We start from the raw sequence: 23,263 nt of genomic DNA, 5'->3' as shown, positions 1-23,263 counted from the left end.
AACTGGGTGTTGTATTATTTGATTACACTAGGGGCCTTTTGTGGATATCTTGAACTGCAAGGAACATTTGTAAAAACGTAGGTATGCACATGTAAGTGTCCATGCCTTTAATGGTTGCTTCCAGGTGTGTCTACCATGGCACATCCTTTTTTAATCCTCTGGTTCAAAGGTGGTGCCAGATGCCCATAGTAGGTGAGGATCTGAACTATGTGACAGCTTCTGATATAGCAACTACAAAGAATAGTTTTGCCAATCATGTGTTGACCTTGCAAGAAATACCATGAACCGCTGTAACGTTTGACTCGAGGTCAGGTTCATAGCGGAGCTTTTAATGTTTTGAGGAAGATTGTGGTTTGATCCTGATACAAAAGATGACAGAATGTTGGTGGCTGAGGCCCTGGCCATGTAGGCTATTGATAATGGGACTTGAACCTAAGTATGGATTGTGTGTATTTCAGAAATAAAACCTGAGAATGCAGTGAAGCAGTTTACAGAATACATTGAGGATTTAAACTGAAGACATTTTTCTTACGTTTTGACTAACTTAGGAATTTATAAAGACGTAAGGGATTCACTGTTTCTTAGATTTCTCATTGTAAAGCAGTCTATTATACCCTTATAGCCTGCTGTAGCGGGGTCCACCAACCATAAAAGGCCCGCTCCAATGTTAAAGGCCCGAACCGAAGGCAAGGGCCCTTAACAAGGGAGCGGGACTTTAATGCCAGTATAACCCAGCTACGGGGACTATAATGCTATTAGAACATTCTGCCACTAGAGGACAGAATGTTCTAATAAATAAAACAAAGGCCTCACAGAGTCGGAGAGGGGGTGGGATTGAAATCCCCTCAGGGCTCCGTGAGGCCTTTGTTCGCAGCAACAGCTGTGAACAACAACATTGGCATGTTGGAGCTCCGGGCTTGTACCAGCCATCATAAGCCCGGAGCACTCCATTGTTTTCCAAGTTCCCAACATTCCAATGTTTTAATAATTCTTGACATTTTGCCCGGGGAGGGGAGATAAATGAAAAATAAATTAAAAAATAATTTAAAAAAACCACTTTCCATGGCAGTCTGGGAGCCTGTGCAGGCTCTCTGTAGCCCGGCAACTGTGTTGCTGGGTTGGAGAGACCCTACTGCGCATGTATGTTTGGCCAGCTCGAGACGGCCGGCCAAACATACATGTGCAGTGAGGGGGAGTGCTGTGCACTCCCCCTCACTGCTCGTCAGCCCCGTGGCTCGTCAACCCTGTTACTAAAAAACGATAATAAACACAGTTTATCATAGTTTTTTGGTAAAAAGTTTGCAGCTGCTGAAGCTGGCGGTGGAGGGTGATGGAGGGTGATGCTCCTCCCCCCTAATGAAGGAGCCGCCCCTGCTGTATTCATACAGATGTGTTTTTACGAAATAAAGTGGATTTTATTAGGTACAAACTAATTGTTAACTGAACAAATAATTGTTATACTCAGAGAATGGATGATCGAGAGGAAAAATGTAAAAAAATGCTTAAAAGATTGTTAAGATACCTGAGATGCTGTAGCCCTTTAGTTGTACAAAATGTCTTTGAGAAAGCTCTCTCAAGTGTGAAACACTGGCCATTTCATGATTGAATGGATCATATCTAAGTCAAAAGCTATGCAGTTTCTTTTGGTGGTTGATTCTAATTTCATGATTTAAAAAAAGTGAAAATGTGTTCCTTTATGTGCTAAAATGACCTGAGGTAAAAACATGTCTCTCACAGATTCAAATGCTCACCTTCAGGATCGTCTTGCCTAGATGAGCAAGTCTTACTTCAGTAGAAAACGAAGTAGCATACGTCAAATATTCGCATAAATCCAATGTTTTTTATTTTTTATAGGAGTTGGCAGGGAGATCGTTTTTGGAGTTATTCTCACTAGTCATTTACTTTCATTAGTTGTTGTCTGGTGTACATTTTCCCTTTTATAGTTATGCATGAGTATTCAATAGAGCTACGCAGATCCACAAGCCATAATTACGGTCCAGGTGGTAAGCACGTGCCCCCAATTTAACAAAAAACTGTTCTCTAAACAAATTATGCTTCTTAAGTTGGGACTGTCCAGAAATTCTCTTTGTATGACAGTTGTACAAAAATAATGTATGCACAGGTGACAATCTTTGGAAGCACGGCTTCTATTTTTGATCATCCTGCCTTCCTTAAGAATTACCATTGTTGTTGTGATTCACAATGCAAACCTTACAATTCATGGGGGCACTGGCCCCTGCTTGTTATTCACATCTCAGTTCAGAAGTGGTATATGTCTGCTGGTACTTCCACAGTTCAGTTCTATCATCTACCATTGAAGACAGAAACTGTTCTCAACAAGCAGGTGGTCTGCAGCAAAACATTTTAGTCTGCATGAGTAGGTGTGGGAAATTGGGGTGAGATGATCTGGTCCACCAGCCCCCACCTCTATATTTGTCCTCTCCCATGTTGTAACTTTTATCCCATCTAGGGACTGATACTTTCCAGTGTTGAACCCTTCAAATAAGGTCTACCAGTCCTCGCCATCCCTGGTCACCTAATGACTGTAGCAGGTGCAACAGAGTGCATTATCGTTGAGCCTGGACACTAGGCCATATTCACAAGGCCCATGGCGCAACAAGTGCCTCGCTGTGCCACCCTGTGTCACCAGGAAAGAGCCGAAATGCACCGTATCTGGAAGATACAGCTCATTCTGTCCTCTCCCCCTGCACTGGCACACAAATTGCCATGGTGCAAGGGTGCCTGCGTTGTGGAGATTATTGTTTTTGTGCAGAAAGGGACACCTTCCTGCACAAAAACACAAATGGAGGCTATTTCCTCCTTCTATGTGTGCTGCATTCTGCAGCACACATAAAAAGAGGAAAAACCGGGGAGAAATAAATATATTTATTTCCGTTGCGTCACTCTTATGCCACCCCTGGAGTGGAGTAGGCTTCTGACGCATTCCCAGGTTTACAAAACCTTGTACATCTAGGAATGCGTCAAAATCTATTGATGTTGCGTGGGAACACCATGGAAACGCCTCGATGATGCAAAGTAAGGCAACGCAGCGACTTGCACTGTATTGCCTTACTCCATATCCACAAGCCTATGAAAAGTCACACAAAGTGGCCTTGCAGCCTGCACCGCTGGTGCTTCACAAAAAGTGACACTGGTGGCACAGGCCGCTTGTAAATGTGGGCCTCTGTGACCTGTTGAACCAGATTGTAGTTGCTTGTTCAACCCTAGTTCTGTACATGGAAGCCTTAAGAAATTCTTTAGGTATTTACTCATCACTAATCAACACATCCTAACAAATACAGCCAGCACAATAAGCACTGTACAGTTCTTGAATTAACACACGATTTTTACCAAATTGTAATGGAGGTGAATTTAGTAAACAGCACAATTCGTGTGACAGATATTGTTTTACTTTGTCCTCTTTCAGAGCTCTGAAGACACTGATCCCAGTGACTGCTTTTGATGCCATTAAGAGAAGTGGGATTAGCCCAGTTCACTCGGCTGCCGCAGGAGGACATCCTCAGTGCCTCGAGCTTCTCCTTAAATCCGACTTTGATGTCAATTTCATGCTGGACCCTCGTGTTTGCAGAGGCTATGATGATCAGAGGAGGTCGCCTTTGTATTTTGCTGTTGCAAATGGAGACACATACTCGGCTAAACTGCTTCTGGAAGCTGGAGCTCTGCCCAACCAGGATCCAGTCAACTGCCTACAAGTGGCCTTGAGACTGGGCAATTATGAGTTGATAAATATGCTCCTTCTTCATGGGGCCAATGTGAACTACTTCTGCCGAGTAAACACCTTGCACTTCCCCTCAGCCCTGCAGTACACGCTAAAGGATGAAGTTATGTTAAGGATGCTGCTGAACTACGGCTATGATGTGAAGCTATGTTTTGATTGTCCTTATGGAAACAAGGAGCACACTCCGCTGGGGTACGAAGGATGGAGCTCTCCTGTTATCAAAGATACCATGGTACTTTGGCAGCTTTTTATGCGTGGTGGTGGCGTGTATTCCAGTCCATAGCACTGCTTCTAAATGAAAAGTAGACAAGTGTGTATCTCTCTTTTCCTGTGACCCACACATAAGTGAGTTTGGGCAGTCTGCATTAGGGAGTGCTTGGAAAATGTAGCAAAACTAACATGGGAACTAGAAATTCTATGTCCCAAATCTTCCAGGGAAAAAAGTAGGAAATCTACATATCATAGGTTCTCTTACTATGATCTGGGTAGAATTGTGACTATTAAGGGACTGTTACAATATCCCAAGAGTATGCATGAAAATATATTCCATGTATGCTCCTACTGTCTTACATTTATCCCTTTATATTGCTCACTGATTGAGCATCTGAAAGCAGAAATGTACATTTGCACTTTCACTTTTTTTCACCCTACGGAAAAAGCGGGTGGGGCGTTGGGTGAACAAAAACATTGGGTACATGAATGGCCACACATTTATGACTTTATGGATACCAGCCAACTTCTCCTTGGCCGCTTCATGCCCCTCCTCTCACGCTCCCACTGTAACAATTGGGAAGAATACACCATACTTCCTGATGTTCCCAAGTAGTAAGTTAAATTTACATTCAGAAATGTCAGCTCTCCCTCATTCTGGATCGCAGGATCCAATTTCAAATTCAACCCTTCGTGTGCGTGAGCGATACATATGTGAATGAAACATTTTGTGAATGAAGTCCAGGTTTTTTAATGTAGTAGGATGCAGTTGCCTTATGTTTATAGTTAAGAACCACAGGAAGATCTGGACTACTAGTCGCAAACTCTGCCCCTTGCTCATTTTTTGTGTCACTCTTTGGTGTCTGCCGATGTTTTGGCACAAACAACGACTATAGTCGGCTTGCAATTCCGAGGGAACTCAGGATGGCGTGAATAATACATATAGATATCGATATGAGTCGTAGATTGCAAAAATGTCATTAAATCTGTATTTATTAGGAAATAATTATTGTTATTTAGCAAGTGAATAAAGGTGTGAGTAACAACGGGTTTCAGCTGACACCCTCCACTCCATGGAAAACAAAGCCTTAATGTAGAGTGTTCTAGATTCAACAACCTAGACCAAACAAAATATCCAATTATGGCCCCCATTCTAAGTATGTGGCAAAATTTCTCTCATTTCACAAACTCAAAAGTATGTACCCTCTTTGTGGAGGGAACATAATTTTGAGCTCTGAAGAGATCTCATTATTACTTAGTGCAATAAACATCTACATTTTCCCCAGATTCATTTCTGCAGGTCAAACATGCAGAAATGTACTGGAGGGGAAATGGCTGGTAATTAACAAGGGTGAGGTGGCAGTTTTTAATATCGCGGTCTAAATATCGACCTGCAACAAAATTGAATCCATAGTATCAACTTCCATTATATCATCATGCTAAATAAATGTGGCGTTCAGTCTATCCTTTCCTGTATACACTTACTTTCATGATATAGTGGTAGTCCATATTGTGGATTAAATATTTATGCATTTGGATATCTCAGCTGCAATATCGTGACAGGCATCCTTGTGAACGCAAGCTGTATTTGGTGCAATAGGCACAGAATTCTACATTTGTTTGCCAAAGCTTGGAATAGGAGGTATTTACTGGATCCCTACGCCTATCCTGAGGGGGTTCATATTTGGAGCCTTAGACGCTACAGCACCCACTTCACCAGATGATGGTAAGTGAAAACAAGAGCAGGGGGGATGAGAGGTGAAGGACAATGGCCCAGCTTTTCTCATGATAGAATTTTATTTGGAAAACAAAAATACAAAATGTATTTCCAGGCTACAGATAGGTTTGCCTCCTCTAACAAATCGGAACAATATCAATATAAAATTAAGGAACCAAGGCACAAACACGGGAGAGTTCACCCTCTACAGCTCCACATCGCCTCCCACTCTTTTTACATAAATCTAGGAATTTGCTTCCTGTCGTAAGGTAAGAATGCAAAAAGGAGTTTTCCTCCATCCGCACCCTTAGTCTATTTGAAAACTACAGGGAAGCATCACTTCCCAGGGATATCAGCTATCTTTTGAAATTGCGTGCAGTTCTAGCGCCCTTCTCTGCAACCCTGTTCATCGGCTCACACTGATTAGTTTTGCTAAATTCCACCATAAGTGTAATAATTCCAGTATTGTTTCTAGAGGGGCCTTTCATTGCGAGGTGAGGGTCTTTTTTATGGACCATGTACATCCTTAGCCTCATCTAGTACTTCCTGCAGAACAAAGTGCTGCAGCTCAGCGCAAAGCCTATAATTATTTGCATAACCAGGCCTCCCAAACACTCAGATTTTCGAGGCTATTGCTTCAGTCTGTTGGTAATTCACACAGGCCTCTAAATGAATCATCAGACTTTGAGTTCTCAGTCTTCATTTTGCCTCAGTGCAGTTTAAATAGGTGAAATCCTTTATTTCATAGATGCACCATCTTGTTCAGTGTTGTCAGTGTGACCCCTGTTTCACTCCTAGTTCCACTCTCTATACGATACTTAGGCCCATATTTATACTTTTTGACGCAAAACTGCGCCGGCGCAGTTTTGCGTAAAAAATATTACCGCCGGCTAACACCATTTTGGTGCGCCGTGCGGGCATCATATTTATACTTTGACGCACGGCGGCGCAAACCACAGGTGGGAGTCATTAATTTTGACGCACACCGCAGCGTCAAGTCGTAAAGCAAAATGACGTTAACGCGGCGGAAATGACTGTGGGTCGATTTACGACACCGCAAACCGGATATGCGCCGTTTTTTGACGTAATAGCGTAAAAAAAACCAGCAAACACTGCCATTTCACCAGAGGAGAGCCAAAATGGATCCCAGATGCCACTACAGACCCCAGGAAGATGACAGCAGACCAGGACCCAGCCAGGAGGACCCACACAAGAACCAGGACACTTTTAAGAAGAAAAGAAAGTGTCGCTTTAGTGCAGAGGAGCAGGAAATTCTGGTTAAAGAGGTGACGGAACACCAGCACCAACTGTTTGTCACCTCAAAGTTGCCAATCAGTAGGAGAGAGGCGATATGGCAACAAATTGTCGACAAGATTAACAGTGTGGCTGAAGTACGCAGAACAGTCATCGAGTGCAAGAAACGCTGGCATGTCTGCAAGCGCAGGACAAAGGAAAAGATGACCAGGAACAGGAAGGCAGCACTGCAGACTGGAGGTGGGAGTCCAGCACACCAGCAGGCCCTGGACCACATGGAGGAGATGGTCGCAGCCGTCATCCCTGAGGAGATCGTCACAGGGATTCAAGGACAGGACAGCGCAGACTACCACGAGACAACGCACATGCAAGGTAAGTCGCATGGGGAATTAAAATGCATCAATGTCAACTGTGAGCAGGGGGGGATACCGACCACTAAATGCATGAAAGTCATCTAATACATGGAGTGGCATGGGTAAAGGGGCACGGCATGGGGGCATGGCCCGTTCTGAGAAGACCTGGGGCACACCATTACACAACACCAACAACAGTCCCATGGGGGCATGCTGTAATTACATCGATGGAGCAAAGGGAATGCCACGCCAGGAGGGAAGGGCACAACGTCAAACTGACATCCCGGCACACGTCAGCCACCATACCCCCTACATTAACTAGGGCCCTATTAACAATCTCTAGCCATACCGACAACTGGAATGTAACTGCGACAACAGTTGCCACTACCACCTCTGCTCTGTGTGCAGCTCAAGTAGCCAATGGCAGTGACCTCCCCATGGATCACACACACCTAAATTAACAATCCCCAGAAACAAGACAAAGGCCCCAGTACTCACAAATGTCAATGCCCATAGTTGTCGCAAACATCAGCCAATGTAAACAACAATAGGAGCCACACAGCACTAAGGACACACCCATGCTGCATATGTCTGGGTCCATCCTGTGCCTGGGTAACAATGCAACATCCCAAATGTCATACTGCTCAGACAACAGCATTGAGGGGGGGACACATGTAACTGGTCACTGAAATACACCTGCACAGTCAGAGGAGGAAATAGGACACTGATACGATTATCAGGGCAATCCAATGTAACACACATTCCCCAACATCAGCAGGACACATTACCAATGTCAACATCCATATCGGATCATAACATTGCCATGCATAGGATATGCCACATGTCAATTACATTTAAGTGGATGTGAAAGATCAGAGATTGGGGCAGGTCCAGATTTTTAAGTGTGCTGTCAGGGCCATCAGTACACCCACAGCCAGTGAAAGGTCTCACCATGAGAATGGATGTACACGGAGGGTTGAGTAGGAAAAGAAGGTGGCAATTCTGTATTTGGCATAAACCAACACCTAGAGGCGATGAGGCTGACAAGTCTGATAACTCAATAACATACATGTGACACACAGGTGGGCCATAGGCCTGGAAGAATGCCCATCTGAAGGACTGGAGAAATTAACACAAAACAAGATCACAAAGTGAATTCATCAAAAGGCAGGCACGTCACATCAAAATTGCCACAACACAGACACGCTAATTGTACCCTGTTTCATTGCAGAGGAAGATGGATCTCCTGCCGAAATGCCTGCCCCAGATTTCCCTGATGACATGGATGACGAGCCGATAAACATTCTCCAGGAGACTATCCAAAAGGTCCTTGACACCCTCCAGACCCCACCTTCAGTCACAAGGAGGAGCACAGAACAAGCAGCCATCGCAGAGGATCCACCCACCACCCCAATTGTAAGACCTGCCAGCTCCAATACAGGTGAGGACTCAGACGACACTGGCACCAGCTTTGAGAGAACTGTAGTTGGAGTACAGCGGGAGCTAGCCAAGGAGGTGCGGGTGGGGATGCAAACTATGGCAGCCTGCCTTGAGGGATGCGTTCGTGCATGATGTCATCTGCAGATCAGGCAGCAGATATGCAAGTCCTAACATCCATACTGCAAGGACTACAAGAAACTGTCAAGGAATTCCCCACTGCAGTAAGGGAGTTGCCACTACACCTCGCACCCCAAACCTTCCACTGCATGCACAAATGCAATCATGACTCCCTCAGGACCGACCTGGCTGCCTACCATCATGATGTGGCTGCTATTCTCAAGAACCAGCAGACCCTCCTTGCTGCAGTGCTGCCCATAAGACCTTCACAGGGAGCAGCGACCGGGATGTCTGACTCCACGTCTTCTAACACTGAGGTGTGTGTTGCCCCTTCACAACCAACAACAACAAGGACAGAGCAGGCAACACACACATCAGAAGAAGAAGACATGGAACAGATCACATTCACAAGGAAAATGACCCGGAAGCACTAGTCCCTGCCACATGGCCCACATTTACCAAGGTCCTGCGCTTTGTAACTTGCCAGTCTTGCAACAACTTTACTCAAGCACTGTTCTGCAAACCACTGTATATCTTGTCACCCAGCCCAGTGATTGTCTCTCTCCTACTCATTGCCAAATCCTGTCCCTCTGCACTGTCTGAAACATCAACCCCAGCATGTCAAAAGCATTTCCGTAACCCCTTGTGTTGGATCACAATGTAAGATGTCACTATAATGGACTCACAATCATGGACAATGTACAGATAGCACTACAGCACGTTTCAATAAATAGCACTTACACAATAAATCTGTCTCTGGGTAATGTGACATATCAACTGTGAAGTAGATAACTGAAATGTGCCTACTGTCAAATTACGTAGTTTGTCAATACAACCATCCTGATAATATGTAGTCAGAGAATTCTGCACAGTGCCCATGATTGCATCATACTCTGCCCATCCTGAGGGACAAATCTGATGAAGTGGGAAACCATACACCACCATGCTGTGTTGGACAGAAGAATGCTTCCTCAGGGGATATCTAAGTCATCAAATAGTGGCCGCAAAATGTTGTCAACATGCAAAAATAACACAATAAACATGCCACACTAATCTAAGTAAACACTACAAAAACGGCATAAATGAAGGTGTCTGAGTTAACATACAAATAGGTAATCATGCCGAACTGTGTCACAAATGATGTATGAGGGTCATGAAGACAAGAATACAAGATTGCCAATGAGAACTCATCTTATAAGGGTGTGCATGATCATCACACTGCAGTCAGACCTAAAACTGTTTCCCCAATACCAAGTCTGGAAGCACTGTTTGTGACTTTCAAAACACACTTATCAACAGAAACACATTGTCATCCATATTAACTGTGATTGGTGGTTGCAGCAAAGGGTCGACACTTTGCAAGGTAGCTCTGGGCTAGCTGCCAATCGTACAGCTCAGTTGGGATTTGTTTGTAGCATAGGACACAGATGTTATAGTACAAAATTGATGTACACTGAATCCAAACCCACGATCAAGTACCATTCAACACATACTATTAAGGGTTAACCAAATATTTATTAAATGCTAATCACAGATGAGGAAACTGAGGGAAAAATCTTACCTACCCTAATCTAGCCTGACTACTCATTACCCACAACTGTCCCTAACTAACCTAAGCTACACTTACTTGTCACATGTAACGAAACGTTCTAAACATCTACCCCCCTTATGAGACGGGACACATGGAGGACAACACATACTAACCTAAACACATACTATACTATCCTGTACAAATATATATTTTTTGGGAATTTGTTTTTAGTTTTTTTTTTTTTTTTTTTTTTTAAACACACAAGAACCCCAACATAGACACCCACCCACACATGTAATAAGTAAAAATAGAAACAAGCAGGACCCCCCACCCACTAACACTAACTAAACTAACAGCCTATACTAACCTAACACTAAGCCCCCTAAGCCCACTAACTATAAGAACAATGAAAGAGGAGGGAGGGGAGGGAATCATGTCCATAGCAAAAAGTCTAGAGGTTGGCCCTCCGGAGGGTCCTCTTAATGGACTTAACCCGCCAGTTAATGTGCCGCACATCCCGGCTCAGGTGGCTCAACTTGCGCAGCACTTTGTCCATCTTACGATCCATTCGGTTGAAGGCTGCAGGGTCAACAGATGGAGCAGTGGCAGTCTGGGTACTGGTGGAGGAGGTCTGTGTGGGTGTGGTGCCAGGCCTAGTGGGCTGTCCTGCACCGGTGGCAATGCTGGGGCCTGGAAGTCCAGCAGATGTCGGACCAACAGTGGCAGCTGTGGGTGGGGCCACCTGGCTCGGATTGGTGGTTGTGCTGGTGGTGGCTGTGGTGGGCAAAGTAGGCCCACCCGTGGGAAGGCTCTCCATGCCCCGGAGGCCCGTTCATGGCGATATCGCCGGGCCATCCTCCGGATCCCTGACTCCACCAGTAGGATGTGCTGATATTGCATGGCCCGGCGCTGAAATTCACGCACCTGGTCTGGAGTCATGTTAGCAGCTGTGAAGACAAATGCAGTTATTCTACATTAGTAACTGCATTGTGTGAAATGGCACAGGAAGTTTATCAGACATTACATCTACTGTACTTGTAACAGCTCATATCACAATACGGATCATTGAATGTCCCTGAGGAAGTACATGGCAGGCCAGACTACAAAGGTCACATCACACAAAGCACATCCATAACTTACAAGATGGGTAACAACTGGCTTTGACTTGCAATCTGAGTTCTGCCAGTTGTCAGCTAAGAATCATGCTGCATATCCTCCGCCAAGACCTGGGCTACAAATGTCAGTGTACGGAAAGCAAAACTAAAGCCACATGGTCTGCAAGTTGTAACTGGACTTGCCAGTATAGTACCAAGTGCCAAACGTGAGTGTGTGTATACTAGTTTGCAACCAAACCGTCCCTTATTCACATGTATGTGTAACATACTGGTAACATCAGTACTAGGTACCCCATTCACAAACCCATGCCCGTGTTTGAGGGGGGGGGTGGATAAACAACTATAATTTGCCAACAACATGTACACAGAGGAGTGTATAGGAAACTCCACACATGTTTGTCTCTACAGACACACCACAGGTAAGGTCTATCTACAATTAGGAGTCAGCAAACCCTAGAGCACTCATAGGGTCAGACATGTCAGGAAATGCAGAACTTGGTACACAACATATACTTCCAGTGAGGCCTGACTTAAATCAGACGACACAAAAGAATGATGGACGGAGTGCTGACAATGCAAACACTCTCCCCCAGTCACAGATCTGGGTTTAATCCATCATTTTTTTGCTGCCCATGCCATTCCAGTTTGGACCCAGCCATATGCAAATCAGTCTTCACCCTGTTCCCCATGGGAATAGTCCAGCCCGAACTGCCAGACACAGAGTTGCTAGAACACCCATGATCATGAATTGCATGCACACCTAGGCCATTGCACTCAAGTTCCACATACTTGTAGCACTACATGTGGAAGTACATGCTGCTGGGAGGTTCTACCTACTGTTTCAAAATAACGTAGGTAAATAGGGAAGCAGATGTCTATTGGAAAGCTATTTGCTGTACCAATCTTAGAGAATGTGGGTCTGACAGGCTGACTAAATTGGGGCTGACTTCGATTGCGACTCTTGGTGATACAAGTGTCATCCACATGACTAACCCCTGTACTCACAGTGGGGCCTACAGGAATGGCCTACAATCCCTACATGATACCATTGGATACGCATTGGCCAACTCAAAACATGTGAGAACTGCATTCCCACTCATGGAACAAGAGAAAAGCTTGCCCAACGCATCACACCTTGCTATGCGTCCAACTCACACGAGTCCATAACCAGCAAACACAACCCATAACAGACATATCAACACTTACTGGAGTGGTCGGGGTCCTCAAATGTCACCTCCTCTCCCACAGTGTAGGGTGCCGGTCCACCTGTAAGGTATGGAAGGAAGAAATGTGCTCAAAATCTGTGCACAGCGTAACAATTTCATAAACATATACAATGTGTGGGCTGAATGAGGAAATGGCAGCCATTCAGACATGATGGTACTGCATCTGATATATCACGGCCAACTTGTACATAGCATGGGTCTCCTGTGACAGTTACACACATATCTGCACACATACATTGGCCCTAACTATCATGTGGTTGCAAATATGCCCCGTAATTGGTGAGCAGTGAAAAATATGGAGTGTAATCGTCTCGTCATGTGCATCCAAGAGAGACATCCAAAGCCTGGTTACTTGAGGACTGCATTACCAGTCAAACATGCCTTGTGACCATGACACATTTATTGCACATAGGTCCAATGTACAGAGGGAGGGGCAGGGACTTTTGTAAGCCATCCTGTTGTTACAGTTTATTCAATTGATGTGGCCCAGCTATGGTGATTTGCACCAACCATGGAGATGTGAGGCCATGTGCATACACTTGGACTGCCATCCATATTTGGATTGCGGCACAACTAACTCCAACAAACATTTTAAGATGTTAGCTGAGGGCACCTTACACCTTTTCACGATGTATTCAAATCCAGAACTGACATGTATCAAAAAAGATCAAGGAACACAATAATCCCACACATTCATAGTACTTCCGTGAACGCTTTCCTTCCACACTCACCAGACTCACATGAGACATATGTCTGAGCCACTTTGCTATTATCAATTGACGTGAAGGCAGCACTTATTTTCTGCATCATGTAGTGATTGTAAAGTCAGTCTAGCAATTGCTTCAACAAAGTTGGCCTAAATGTTGGTACATCTGTACTTCTCTGTCAAAAGTACCCTATATAGACATGATTGGCTCCTATTTTGTTAGCTTTTCTGACAAAAAGGCCGCACCAATTTCCTTCATGGAAGAGTAACCTGTAAGTTTGCTGAGCACGTGCTACCTGACAGCTAGCAATTGTGATCCTTGCCATAGTGCATCAATTATCCCTTTATATTTCCTCAGCATTACACACAGTCAGCAAGTTAGCTGGCAGACATTGTACTAATCCCCTTATGTCACTACAGAGCATTTAATCGTGCACATTAACATGATTCGTACTCACCAACAGTGCCACCAATCATGATTCCCAGGTGGTCCAAGAGATCCTGCTCCCTGATGATGAGGTCAGCCCACCGGTGCTTCAGCTGGTGGTCACTCCTCTGGCTGGCATACACACACTGCAGGTGATGCAGCACCTTTCTCCACCGGATTCTGCGCGCCTCTGTTGGATACCCCTGTATCACCCTGCCCCCTGCCTGGATCATGAGCGTCAAGAAATGCGTCACAAGCCAGATGAACCCCCCAACTCCTCTTCCCCCATCCTGCCAAGACGTGGCCTACCAGACATACTTGGAAGTGAAATGGAATAGGGGTAAAAGAAATAGAAAGGGGAACAGGGGGAAAGTAGGGGTACAAAGACAGAAAAAAAGTAAACCTAAACACTAAAAGAGCCCAACTATCCCCAAACTAACACTACCCACAACAGACTCCCACAAACAACAAAAACACAAAATAAATGGACAAATGTAGACAAAACACAGTAGTACAGTATACACCAACAATATTTATTTCACAAATTGACAATACAGATAGCACACAGGACAAAAACAGCACAAAATCCCAGGACAACACTCTCTACACAGCCACACAGTCTAGAAGGATCATAGACTGCAAAGTGAAAGTGAAAGTACAACCACTGTACATGATCTGTAAACAGGATATCCTATTACATCACTTCCTGTATGAAAAATCCCGCCTTTTTCGCGTTATGCGTCATTTTTTGTTTACCAAAACTGTATTTGCGTCATTTTGTTTGATGCACAGAAGTGAAAATTAACCCGCATCCACATAATAGTACATGGACTGTACAAATATCTGGATGCGGGCTAAATTTCACTCCTGTGCGTCAAAAAAAATGACGCAAATACAGTTTTGGTAGTCAAAAAATGACGCATAACGCTAGGGACGTCAAAATTACAGTGCATTAACTGGTTTTGGGCATTTTTACTTGTTTTTTGGTTATGTTACATTTGGGACACATCAGAGATAGGCTGATTGAAGACAGTATGGTGTTGATAGTGTATGTTCACATGTGTGACATCATACTGCAGCGGAACATGATCCACTACTCCCTTCACAGTATTTTTACGGTTGGCTGACGCAATAGATGGTCATAAGTGTGGCCTACATATATGTGTTGCACAAATTGGGCATGTTTGGCATAAGGAGAGGATAGCAATGTGACGCACATATGTACAATACCTAAATGCCTTTGGCTCAAATTGTGTGCTTTGGCAACTAATGTGTTTGTTGACCAAGTGTGTGTGTATCACATGAAGCATAATTGTACATATGCTTGTATAAATGTGACGTCCATGTGTCCAATCCTTAGATGGAAGTCATATTGGAAATGAGCGAGGGCATGTGTTAGTCATACATGTAACAACACCCGTAAAGTGTACTTCCGAGTTTTAGGGTCACGTAGACACCACATGTGACATAGCATGCACCAGATGGATGGCAGACTCTTGTTCATGTCAGTGGTCCACATTTTCTACATCCTATGTCCTAGAGTATTGGTAAGAGCTTCCTAGGCACTAGTTGGTGAATCCCACAGTGAGTCATACACATGCATTGAGGAAGTGGGTACCATGTTGTTTGCACAGACAGACAAGGGTGAATCTCAAATGTATGATGACACCACAGTTGAGGCCATAGAAGTGAGCCCCAACTATCAAGTGGCTGTGGTGGACCAGCATACAAGACAGCACGTGTCCACATATTTCCAGTGATCAATTGCACATAGGTGTCTTGTTCATGTGTGTGGTCCAATGATGATCCTGTATATTTTTTGGGGTGTAATTTGTCACAGTTCTGTCCAGGACTCATCATGAGTCAGTGGCAGCTATTCCTGTATCTACTGAGTATCCTTGGTTGATCAATGTGAGTAAAGTGGATGTGGACATGTGAACGAACATGTGGATGGTCCCACCCTGTCACTAAAGACGTGTAATGAGACAGTCAACAGGGCAACCTTTGTGTGCTGAGTGAGATAATGTCACAGGTGTGAAGTTCCAGCAGGTGTCATTACAACATTTGTACACAGGTTGGCCTCTGCACTTCCCACTGCATCTGGGAACATCATAGCCTCTGTGCTGATTATTCTTGCAGCTATTCACCACACACGGCCCATCACTATGTTGTGCGCACTGTGATTCTGTGTGTGAACTGTCATGGTCCTGACATTTGTTTATTATTCATGGACATTATCAGAGGTTGCTGGTTGTGCTGAAAGCCCCGTACCCAATCCCTGCCTACGGACCTGGGACACTGTCACACTTTGTCATTCATGCATAAATGCAACCCAGACAAAGGATGGGCCATGAATGTTGCTTTTCCAAGAGGATGTAACTCAAATGGTACAGTTAAAAGGCAGATGATGCTATACAATGTATTTGTGTATGCATGGAAGAAGCCCATGCCCAATGCCCCCTGATGAATGAGAGGTTTGCTAACGAAAGTGGTACAAATGTAGACACAGGGATACTTTAGTGTGACGCACAGACAGTTGCCAGTCAGGCTGACAGAATGCAAGGTGATTAAGGATCCAGCTACTTGACAAGTTACATAATCAGTGGTCTGACTGAGACTGTTTGGAGGACAAACTAGACAGTTGACATGTAAAACTGTGTATGTCCTGTGTTTTTGAAGGTGACAAATGAACCCAGTGGCTGTGTTACACAGCTTAATTAGTATCTATGCTTAACGGTGTATTTGACATAATGGCAACTCCTATGCTGTTCCAGGCATCAGCAGAGGCAGTGCTTTTTGAAATGGGTGGTGTGCATGGAGGTGATCACAGGTGTGGGCTGCATCTGTTTCTCACCAGTCCTGTAGGTGAGACTTGCATTCTAAGGGCCAACAGACATTTTCACAGGGGAAGCAATCTACATGTGCTAACAGGGCTTTGAAACTAGAAGACAGTGTATAAATTGACCTGACGTCCTTGCAGTCAGATGTTCTATGACAATGGCATACCTTAGGAAAGGGTGTAGCACACTGGTTTTCTAATGTTGGTCTGTGTGGGTAGAGGAGGGAATATCAGGGTACACATCTTAGTATTCCAGGGACCTCTTCCGACAGGTGGGTTGTGACCAGGTGCATGGGTGTGTCAGGAGTTAGGAAATGGGCTGACATGTTCATGGAATGTCATGTGTGCAATGCTGCTCATATGTGTGGCACTTGTGCTGTCTCTGTTCTGCTTTATGGGACTCTGGTCAGAGATATTCCTTGCAAATTTTGGATGCAGTTGGACTTACTGCTGTCAAGGGTCTGGTCAGGCATTCCTGTTACTGATGCCGAAGCACATTGACTGCCTCATGTATGAGGCTTGTTTTCCCCTTATTGAGTGATGGTGTCTTAGTTGTGTGCCATATGCTGCGTTGGACCTTGTTTTCAACATGTATGTGTGAAATAGTTGTGGTCCTCTGCTATTGGCCTTCAAAGGAGAAATGTACATGATATATGTCATTAAGAGTGTGTGTGTATGTGACCATTGTATGTTAGGCATCACATTAGCTCTGGGATGTTCTGTGTCCTACTCAGCATCTCAGCAATGCTCCATGAGGCAACACTCTTATTCTGATAAGTAGAGATGAAGGTGTGTAAAAAGGAATAGCCAGACCATGATATGGTGATTAGAATAGGTGTTTATTTAAATTTGTTAACTAAAGTGGTGAAGGTGATCATATTCAAAAGAAATTGTTGACGATCTGTTGCCGCCTGCGTATACCAGAAGCCGTGTTCTGTAGTTCCCCCTCCTGTTGCAGGGCAGCATCCTCCTCTTCCTTCTCTTAAGGCATGTGTGGCTCTGGTTCCAGGAGGGGAATGTTTCTTTTGATACAAATGTTGTGCAATATTGCACATGTGAGGATGATCCTACAGACCATCTCCGGGGAATATAGGAGGCTACCACCAGTGATGTCGAGGCACCGGAACCTTGACTTGAGGATGCCGAAGGTCCTCTCGACAATGCTGCGTGTCCTCCGATGGGCGTCGTTGTAGGCACGCTCTGCAGCAGTACTTGGGTTGCCAAATGGTGTCATAATCCATGGCTGGATGCCATACCCCTGATCAGCTGCAAGAGAAAATGATTGGGATCATGTTGATGTAGCTGGCACTATTGAAATTACCTTTCATGGCAGTAGTTGTCTTGTGTTGTCTGTGACTCTTTTGTGTAATAATGTGTCATCCTATGCTTGTAGGATGTACCATCTGCATTGTGTTGTTTCCTTGGCAGAACGAGTGTTTGTCTGCTAACCGTTTGTCAGCAGTATGTTTTGGGATTTGCAGTACAGTGTGCCCTCCCTAGCATTGTGACTTGTGATACAGGTGTCTGTGTGCCTTCACTGGGGGTGAGATGATAGTTCCATGCACAGTTAAAATTGACAGTGTTGTTAACACGTTCATATCAATGTACCCTGGACATCCCATACATTTAGACTTAGGCAATGGATTAATGTAAAGGTCATTGGGACACTTACATTTTGCAATGTGACATTTGGGCAACCCACTCCACACGTTGTGATCTTTGACGTCTTAACATTAGGCTGTACAGTAATTTCCGATGTGTGACAGGTTCAATGGTGACCGAAGAAACATGGCTAGCGATGTCACGACCTCAGTGTGTTCCTGTTCATATGTTGCTTTGTGGTGTATGTGTTGTGTGTCCTAGAGGGTTGCTGTGCAGTGTGTATATAAGTAGGTTTTTGTACTTACCAACAAGTAGTCCATTGCCATACCGTCCATCCTGGAAGTGTTCATTGATGGTGCAGTGACGGAAGATGTATGAGTCATGTACACTCCCAGGATATTTAGCCACGATGTTGGCGATCAATCCCTGGTGATCGATTATGGCCTGCACGTTGATGGAATGTGTGTGCTTCCTGTTGCGGTAGAGGTGTTCAGTTGCAGCAGGTGGCACAATGCGTACATGTGTGCAGTCGATTGCACCAAGGACGTGTGGGAAGCCACTGATGAGGTAGAACCCCTGTTTTGTTTCCTGCTGCTTCTGCAGTGTGTTAGGGAAGCAGATGTGGCGGGGTGTCAATCCAATGATGGCATCCAGTACTTTGTGCAAAAAGGCGGAGAATGATGGTTGTGATATTCCGCCAACCAGGTCACCAGTTGTTTGGAAAGAGCCACTTGCCAGCATGTGAAGTACGGCAAGCAGCTTTGTTTCTGTTGGGATGGTGCGGGGTGTCACCAAAGTGGGGGCCAACTGCGGTTCAGTGTTGCGCAGCAGCTGCTGAATGGCCTGCCAGTTCAACCGGTACCTCTGGATGATGTTGTGTTTCCTGAGGCCCTGAAGGGTGGTTCTGGGGCGGAATATCCTCTCCTGCCTTCTGCGCTGCCTTTGGGGTCCCTGCTGGTGTTGTTGTAGCTGCTGTTGTTGCTGCTGGGGTCTGCGTCTGCGTGCACGCTGGATTAGTATCACCTCCATGGCTCCCTGTTGCTGCTCTGCTGCTCTGCTGTTTGTTCTGTGTGTTCTGATTAAATACAGGTGTGTTTGCCCCATTTTAATGCCTGCCCTGACCCAGGCGTTAATTTTTGACGCAAATCGGGCTGTGCGTCATTTTCTGGCTCCGCCTCCCGGCCGTGCGTAATTTTTGCCCGAAAGCATAAATACGACGCATGGCCGTTTAAGCCATTTTTTGGACGTGAACGCCTACCTTGCATATATGAACGCAAGGCGGGTTGCCGCATCCCAAAAATGACGCACGTGTCGGAATTTTGTCATCCGCGGGCGTCAAAGTTTAAATACGGGGCAACGATTGCGCTGATTGTGCGTCAACATTTTTGACGCACAATCGGCGCAGACGGAGTATAAATATGCCCCTTAATCCTCAATGAGCCATGTGGTGCTCTGCAGGTCTCAAAGTGCAGCCAATTTCAAAGATTGTCTCTAAGTTAACAAAACCTTTATACCATCCACCATGTGGTCATCTTCGTGAGACTCTCTGGGATGGAGCAGGATCTAACAGTAAAGAAATCATGCTTGTCCTTCCAAGCTTGTTGCTTGGATTCATTTTTATCACTGCAAGATGGGAACAGATATGCTGAGGTATATGTATCTCTTGGAAGGAGAAGGCCTCTGCTCTGTGCTCACGGATCTTCTTTGACTCCATTTTCTGACCTGTCTTCATGCTATGGAGATCAGACAACATAGCAACTGGGTGTTTTGACGTTATGGACAGCAGACGACCTAGCACCTGTTTATTTTTTTTCATCTGTATCCTGTTGAGGCATCAACTTCTCCCAGCTCTACTCATCTCTATAGTTGTGAGCACGGCTGGACAATCTTCTGCCCACAGATATTCCATAAGGATCAAGATATGCACAGCTGTTAGTCAACCATCCAAGCCTGATAAACCCCCACACAGAAGCTGCCATCTTCCTGACCTGTGGTCTGACCTCGTTGAGACTCTCAGGTACTGCAAATTATTCTTGAGAAGGAAGCAGGGCTGCAGCTCCAACAAAAGTTGGCTATAGCAAAGCCTGGTAAGCTCTGTCTCCAAATCTTTATTTTTAAAGATGTTCCATCAAGCAATCAAAAAACAATGTATCCTTGTGAAGAGGGAAAGGGATGCCTTTTTTTCATGAATTCCATTATTGTGAACCATATGTGTTTCCTCAATACTGAGTATGTCTGTAGATGATGTCATAAATGATGTGATAGAGCATGTCATGAGTGATGTAATACTCGTCATAAGAAGTGCATGGTGGGGGCGCAAGTTATAGTTAGCTCTGCTAACTATATCTGGTGAATGTCTGTGTTTTTTTAGTTCAAAACATTAATTTTGTCACTGACATGTTCACATAACTATAAAGTTACTTTAACCTTTGTTTTTTTCAGTGAACGTCTATGTTTCTTTTTAATCTAAAGTAATATTTTATTACCATAAGCAATGCTACAGGACCTTATGTTTTTTAATGGGGAGGGGGACCACATGTGCCCCTCCCTGAGCCTTATCCCCAGGTTTTTTTTTTTTTTTAAAGGGAAGGGGAGGCCGCATGGCAACCCTCCCCAAGCTTTATTAGGCCCTAGGGACTCCATCTCCATGGCCCTTTATTGTTATTTTTAAAAAGGGGAGTGGGGCAGCATAGCCACCCTTCCTAGGCCTTATTAAGCTGTGGGAATCCCATCTACCAGGTCCTTTTTTTTTTAAGAGGAGTGGGGCCACCCTTCCCAAGCCCTATTAGGCCCTGGAAACTATATCCCCCAAGGCTATTTCTTTTTTTAAGAAAGGGCAGGGACGTGCCTATCCCCGAGCCTTGTTAAGCCCTGGGGACCCCACCCCCTAGGGCTGTTTTTTTTTAATGAATTGGGAGGGAGCAGCATGGCCTCCCTCCCCAAGCTGTGTTAGGCCTTGGGGACCCAATCCCCCAGTCCGTTTTTTTAATTAAATGGGAGAGGGCACATGTCCCCCCTTGAGCCTTATTAGGCCCCAGGGACTCCATCACCCAGGGTCTTTTTTTATGAAAGGGTGGTGGGACCACATTGCCCTCCCTTGCCAAGCCTTATTAGAACCTGAGAATCCCACCCCCACGGTCGATTTTTTTTTATTAAAGGGGAGGGAGCTAAATGTCCCCCAAGCCTTATTAGGCCCTGGTGACCCAATCCTCAGGGCATTTTTTAAGAAAGGGGAGGGTGGGCACGTGACTCAATTTCTCAGCCTTAATAGGGCCTGGGGACTCCATCCCCCAGGGTGTTTTTTTAATTAAAGGGGAAGAGAGCCTTATTAGACCCTGGGTACCCCATCTCCTAGGGCTTTTTCTAGTTAAAGGGGGGACTGTGTGTCACTTCTCCCCGGCTCTACGGACCCTAGCGCCAGGCCCACTACCTAAAATAAAGGGAAGGGGGGGCCATGTGGCCCGCCTCCCTGTGCCTTGCTAGGCCCTGGAGCCCCATCTCCCAGGGCCATTTTTTTAAGTTAAAAGGAAGTGGATCTGTGTGGCTCTCCTCCCTAAGCCTTCCCCCGGGGCCACTACTAAAATTAAAGGGGAGGGGGCCACATGCCCCCCCGGAGCCTTTTGCAGCCCTGGAGACCCCATTCCCCAGGGCCGGCACTATCAAAGGTGGGTGCCCTGGTGCCCACCCAAGGCACCAACAATACACTTGATGGGGCTCACGGGGGGTCCAGGGCCCCACAGCCCAACATTACTCATGTTCTGAGCTGGCAGCTACTAATGCTGACCCCTCCGGCTGGGAGCAATATTTTGACCCACAGTGATGCAGACAGGGAAACAGATCAAAAGTCTGCTCCCAGTTGGCAGGAGCATTTTTAAAGCTCTGCCGGCTGGGAGCAGACTTTGCGATTGCTCCCGCTTGGAGGAAGATTCCTGCCAAGCAGGAGCAAACACAGGTTTCACTGCCTGCACGGATAGGGAAACCTCTATGTCCCAGGGGTGGGCTCCCCGGGACACACCGAGTGAGCTGGCGCCATGCAATAGGATTCCCAGAGTCAAAAATGGCTCAGGGAGGGAGGGGGGGCAGTGTAGCCCCCTCCCTTAATTAAAGAAATGTGCCCAAGGGGTAGGATTCCCAGGGCCCTTAATGGCTTGAGAAGGGGAGGCCGTGTGACCACCCTCCCCATTAGGAAAACCTTTAGCCCCAGGGGTGGGCTTCCTGGGGCCTGTCATGGCTTGGGAAGGGGGGCCCCCGGTGCCCCCCTTTACTGAATATGGTCACGAAGATAAGCTCCCCCAGCCTATAATCAATAAATGCGGCCATTTATTGGGGGTATTTTGTTTTTATCCCTTGGGATTATTTTGGGATTGAAGCAACTTTTGCAGATTTATTTTGTCCCCAGGGTGGTCCCTCTGTGTCCCCTCCATGGGGCCTAGGAGGTCAGGTTATTCCTACCCTGCCCCCTTATCTTACTTTTCTGTTATTACATCAGGACATGAGACTAAGGCCCATATTTATACTTTTTGACGCAAATGTGCGCAAGCGCATGTTTGCGTCAAAAAGTTTAACGCCGGCTACCGCCATTTCAACGCGCCAGCCGGGCATCATATTTAAGGAATGACGGTAGCCGGCCCTGCGGCCTGGTTAGCGTCAAAATAAATTACACTAACCAGGCAGCAGAGGCATAGGGAAGACTGGGGGTTGTCCGTCAAAGAATGGTGCAAAGACAGGAGTCATGCCCACCTGCCCAATGGTCATGCCCAGGGGACTTCTGTCCCCTGGGCATGCCCAGTGGGCACAGTGGCATGTAGGGGGGGGCCAAGTTAGGTCCCCCTATGCCACTTAAAAAAAAAAAAGCTTACCAAAACTTACCTAGACTTACCATAGATAGGTCCCCCCATCCATGGGTGTCCTCCAGGCGTGGGCGAGGGTGGCAGGGGTGTCCGTGGGTGCAGGGAAGGGCACCTATGGACTGCTTCCATGGTCGGAG

The 23,263-nt window shown here is 45.7% G+C and overlaps 1 protein-coding gene across 1 annotated transcript in view; it reads left to right on the top strand.

Annotated features, from left to right (window-relative positions):
• The window catches only part of ASB14 (ankyrin repeat and SOCS box containing 14), a 154,549-nt gene that overhangs the window by 81,700 nt on the left and 49,586 nt on the right, over positions 1–23,263 (top strand). The window contains exon 6 of the mRNA XM_069207438.1: positions 3,428–3,971. Within this exon, the coding sequence (XP_069063539.1) occupies positions 3,428–3,971 (544 nt within the window). The remainder of the gene's footprint in view (positions 1–3,427; positions 3,972–23,263) is intronic.

Source organism: Pleurodeles waltl, chromosome 9 (assembly GCF_031143425.1).
Source record: "Pleurodeles waltl isolate 20211129_DDA chromosome 9, aPleWal1.hap1.20221129, whole genome shotgun sequence".
NCBI lineage: Eukaryota > Metazoa > Chordata > Amphibia > Caudata > Salamandridae > Pleurodeles > Pleurodeles waltl.
This window is presented reverse-complemented; position numbering and strand designations above follow the sequence as displayed.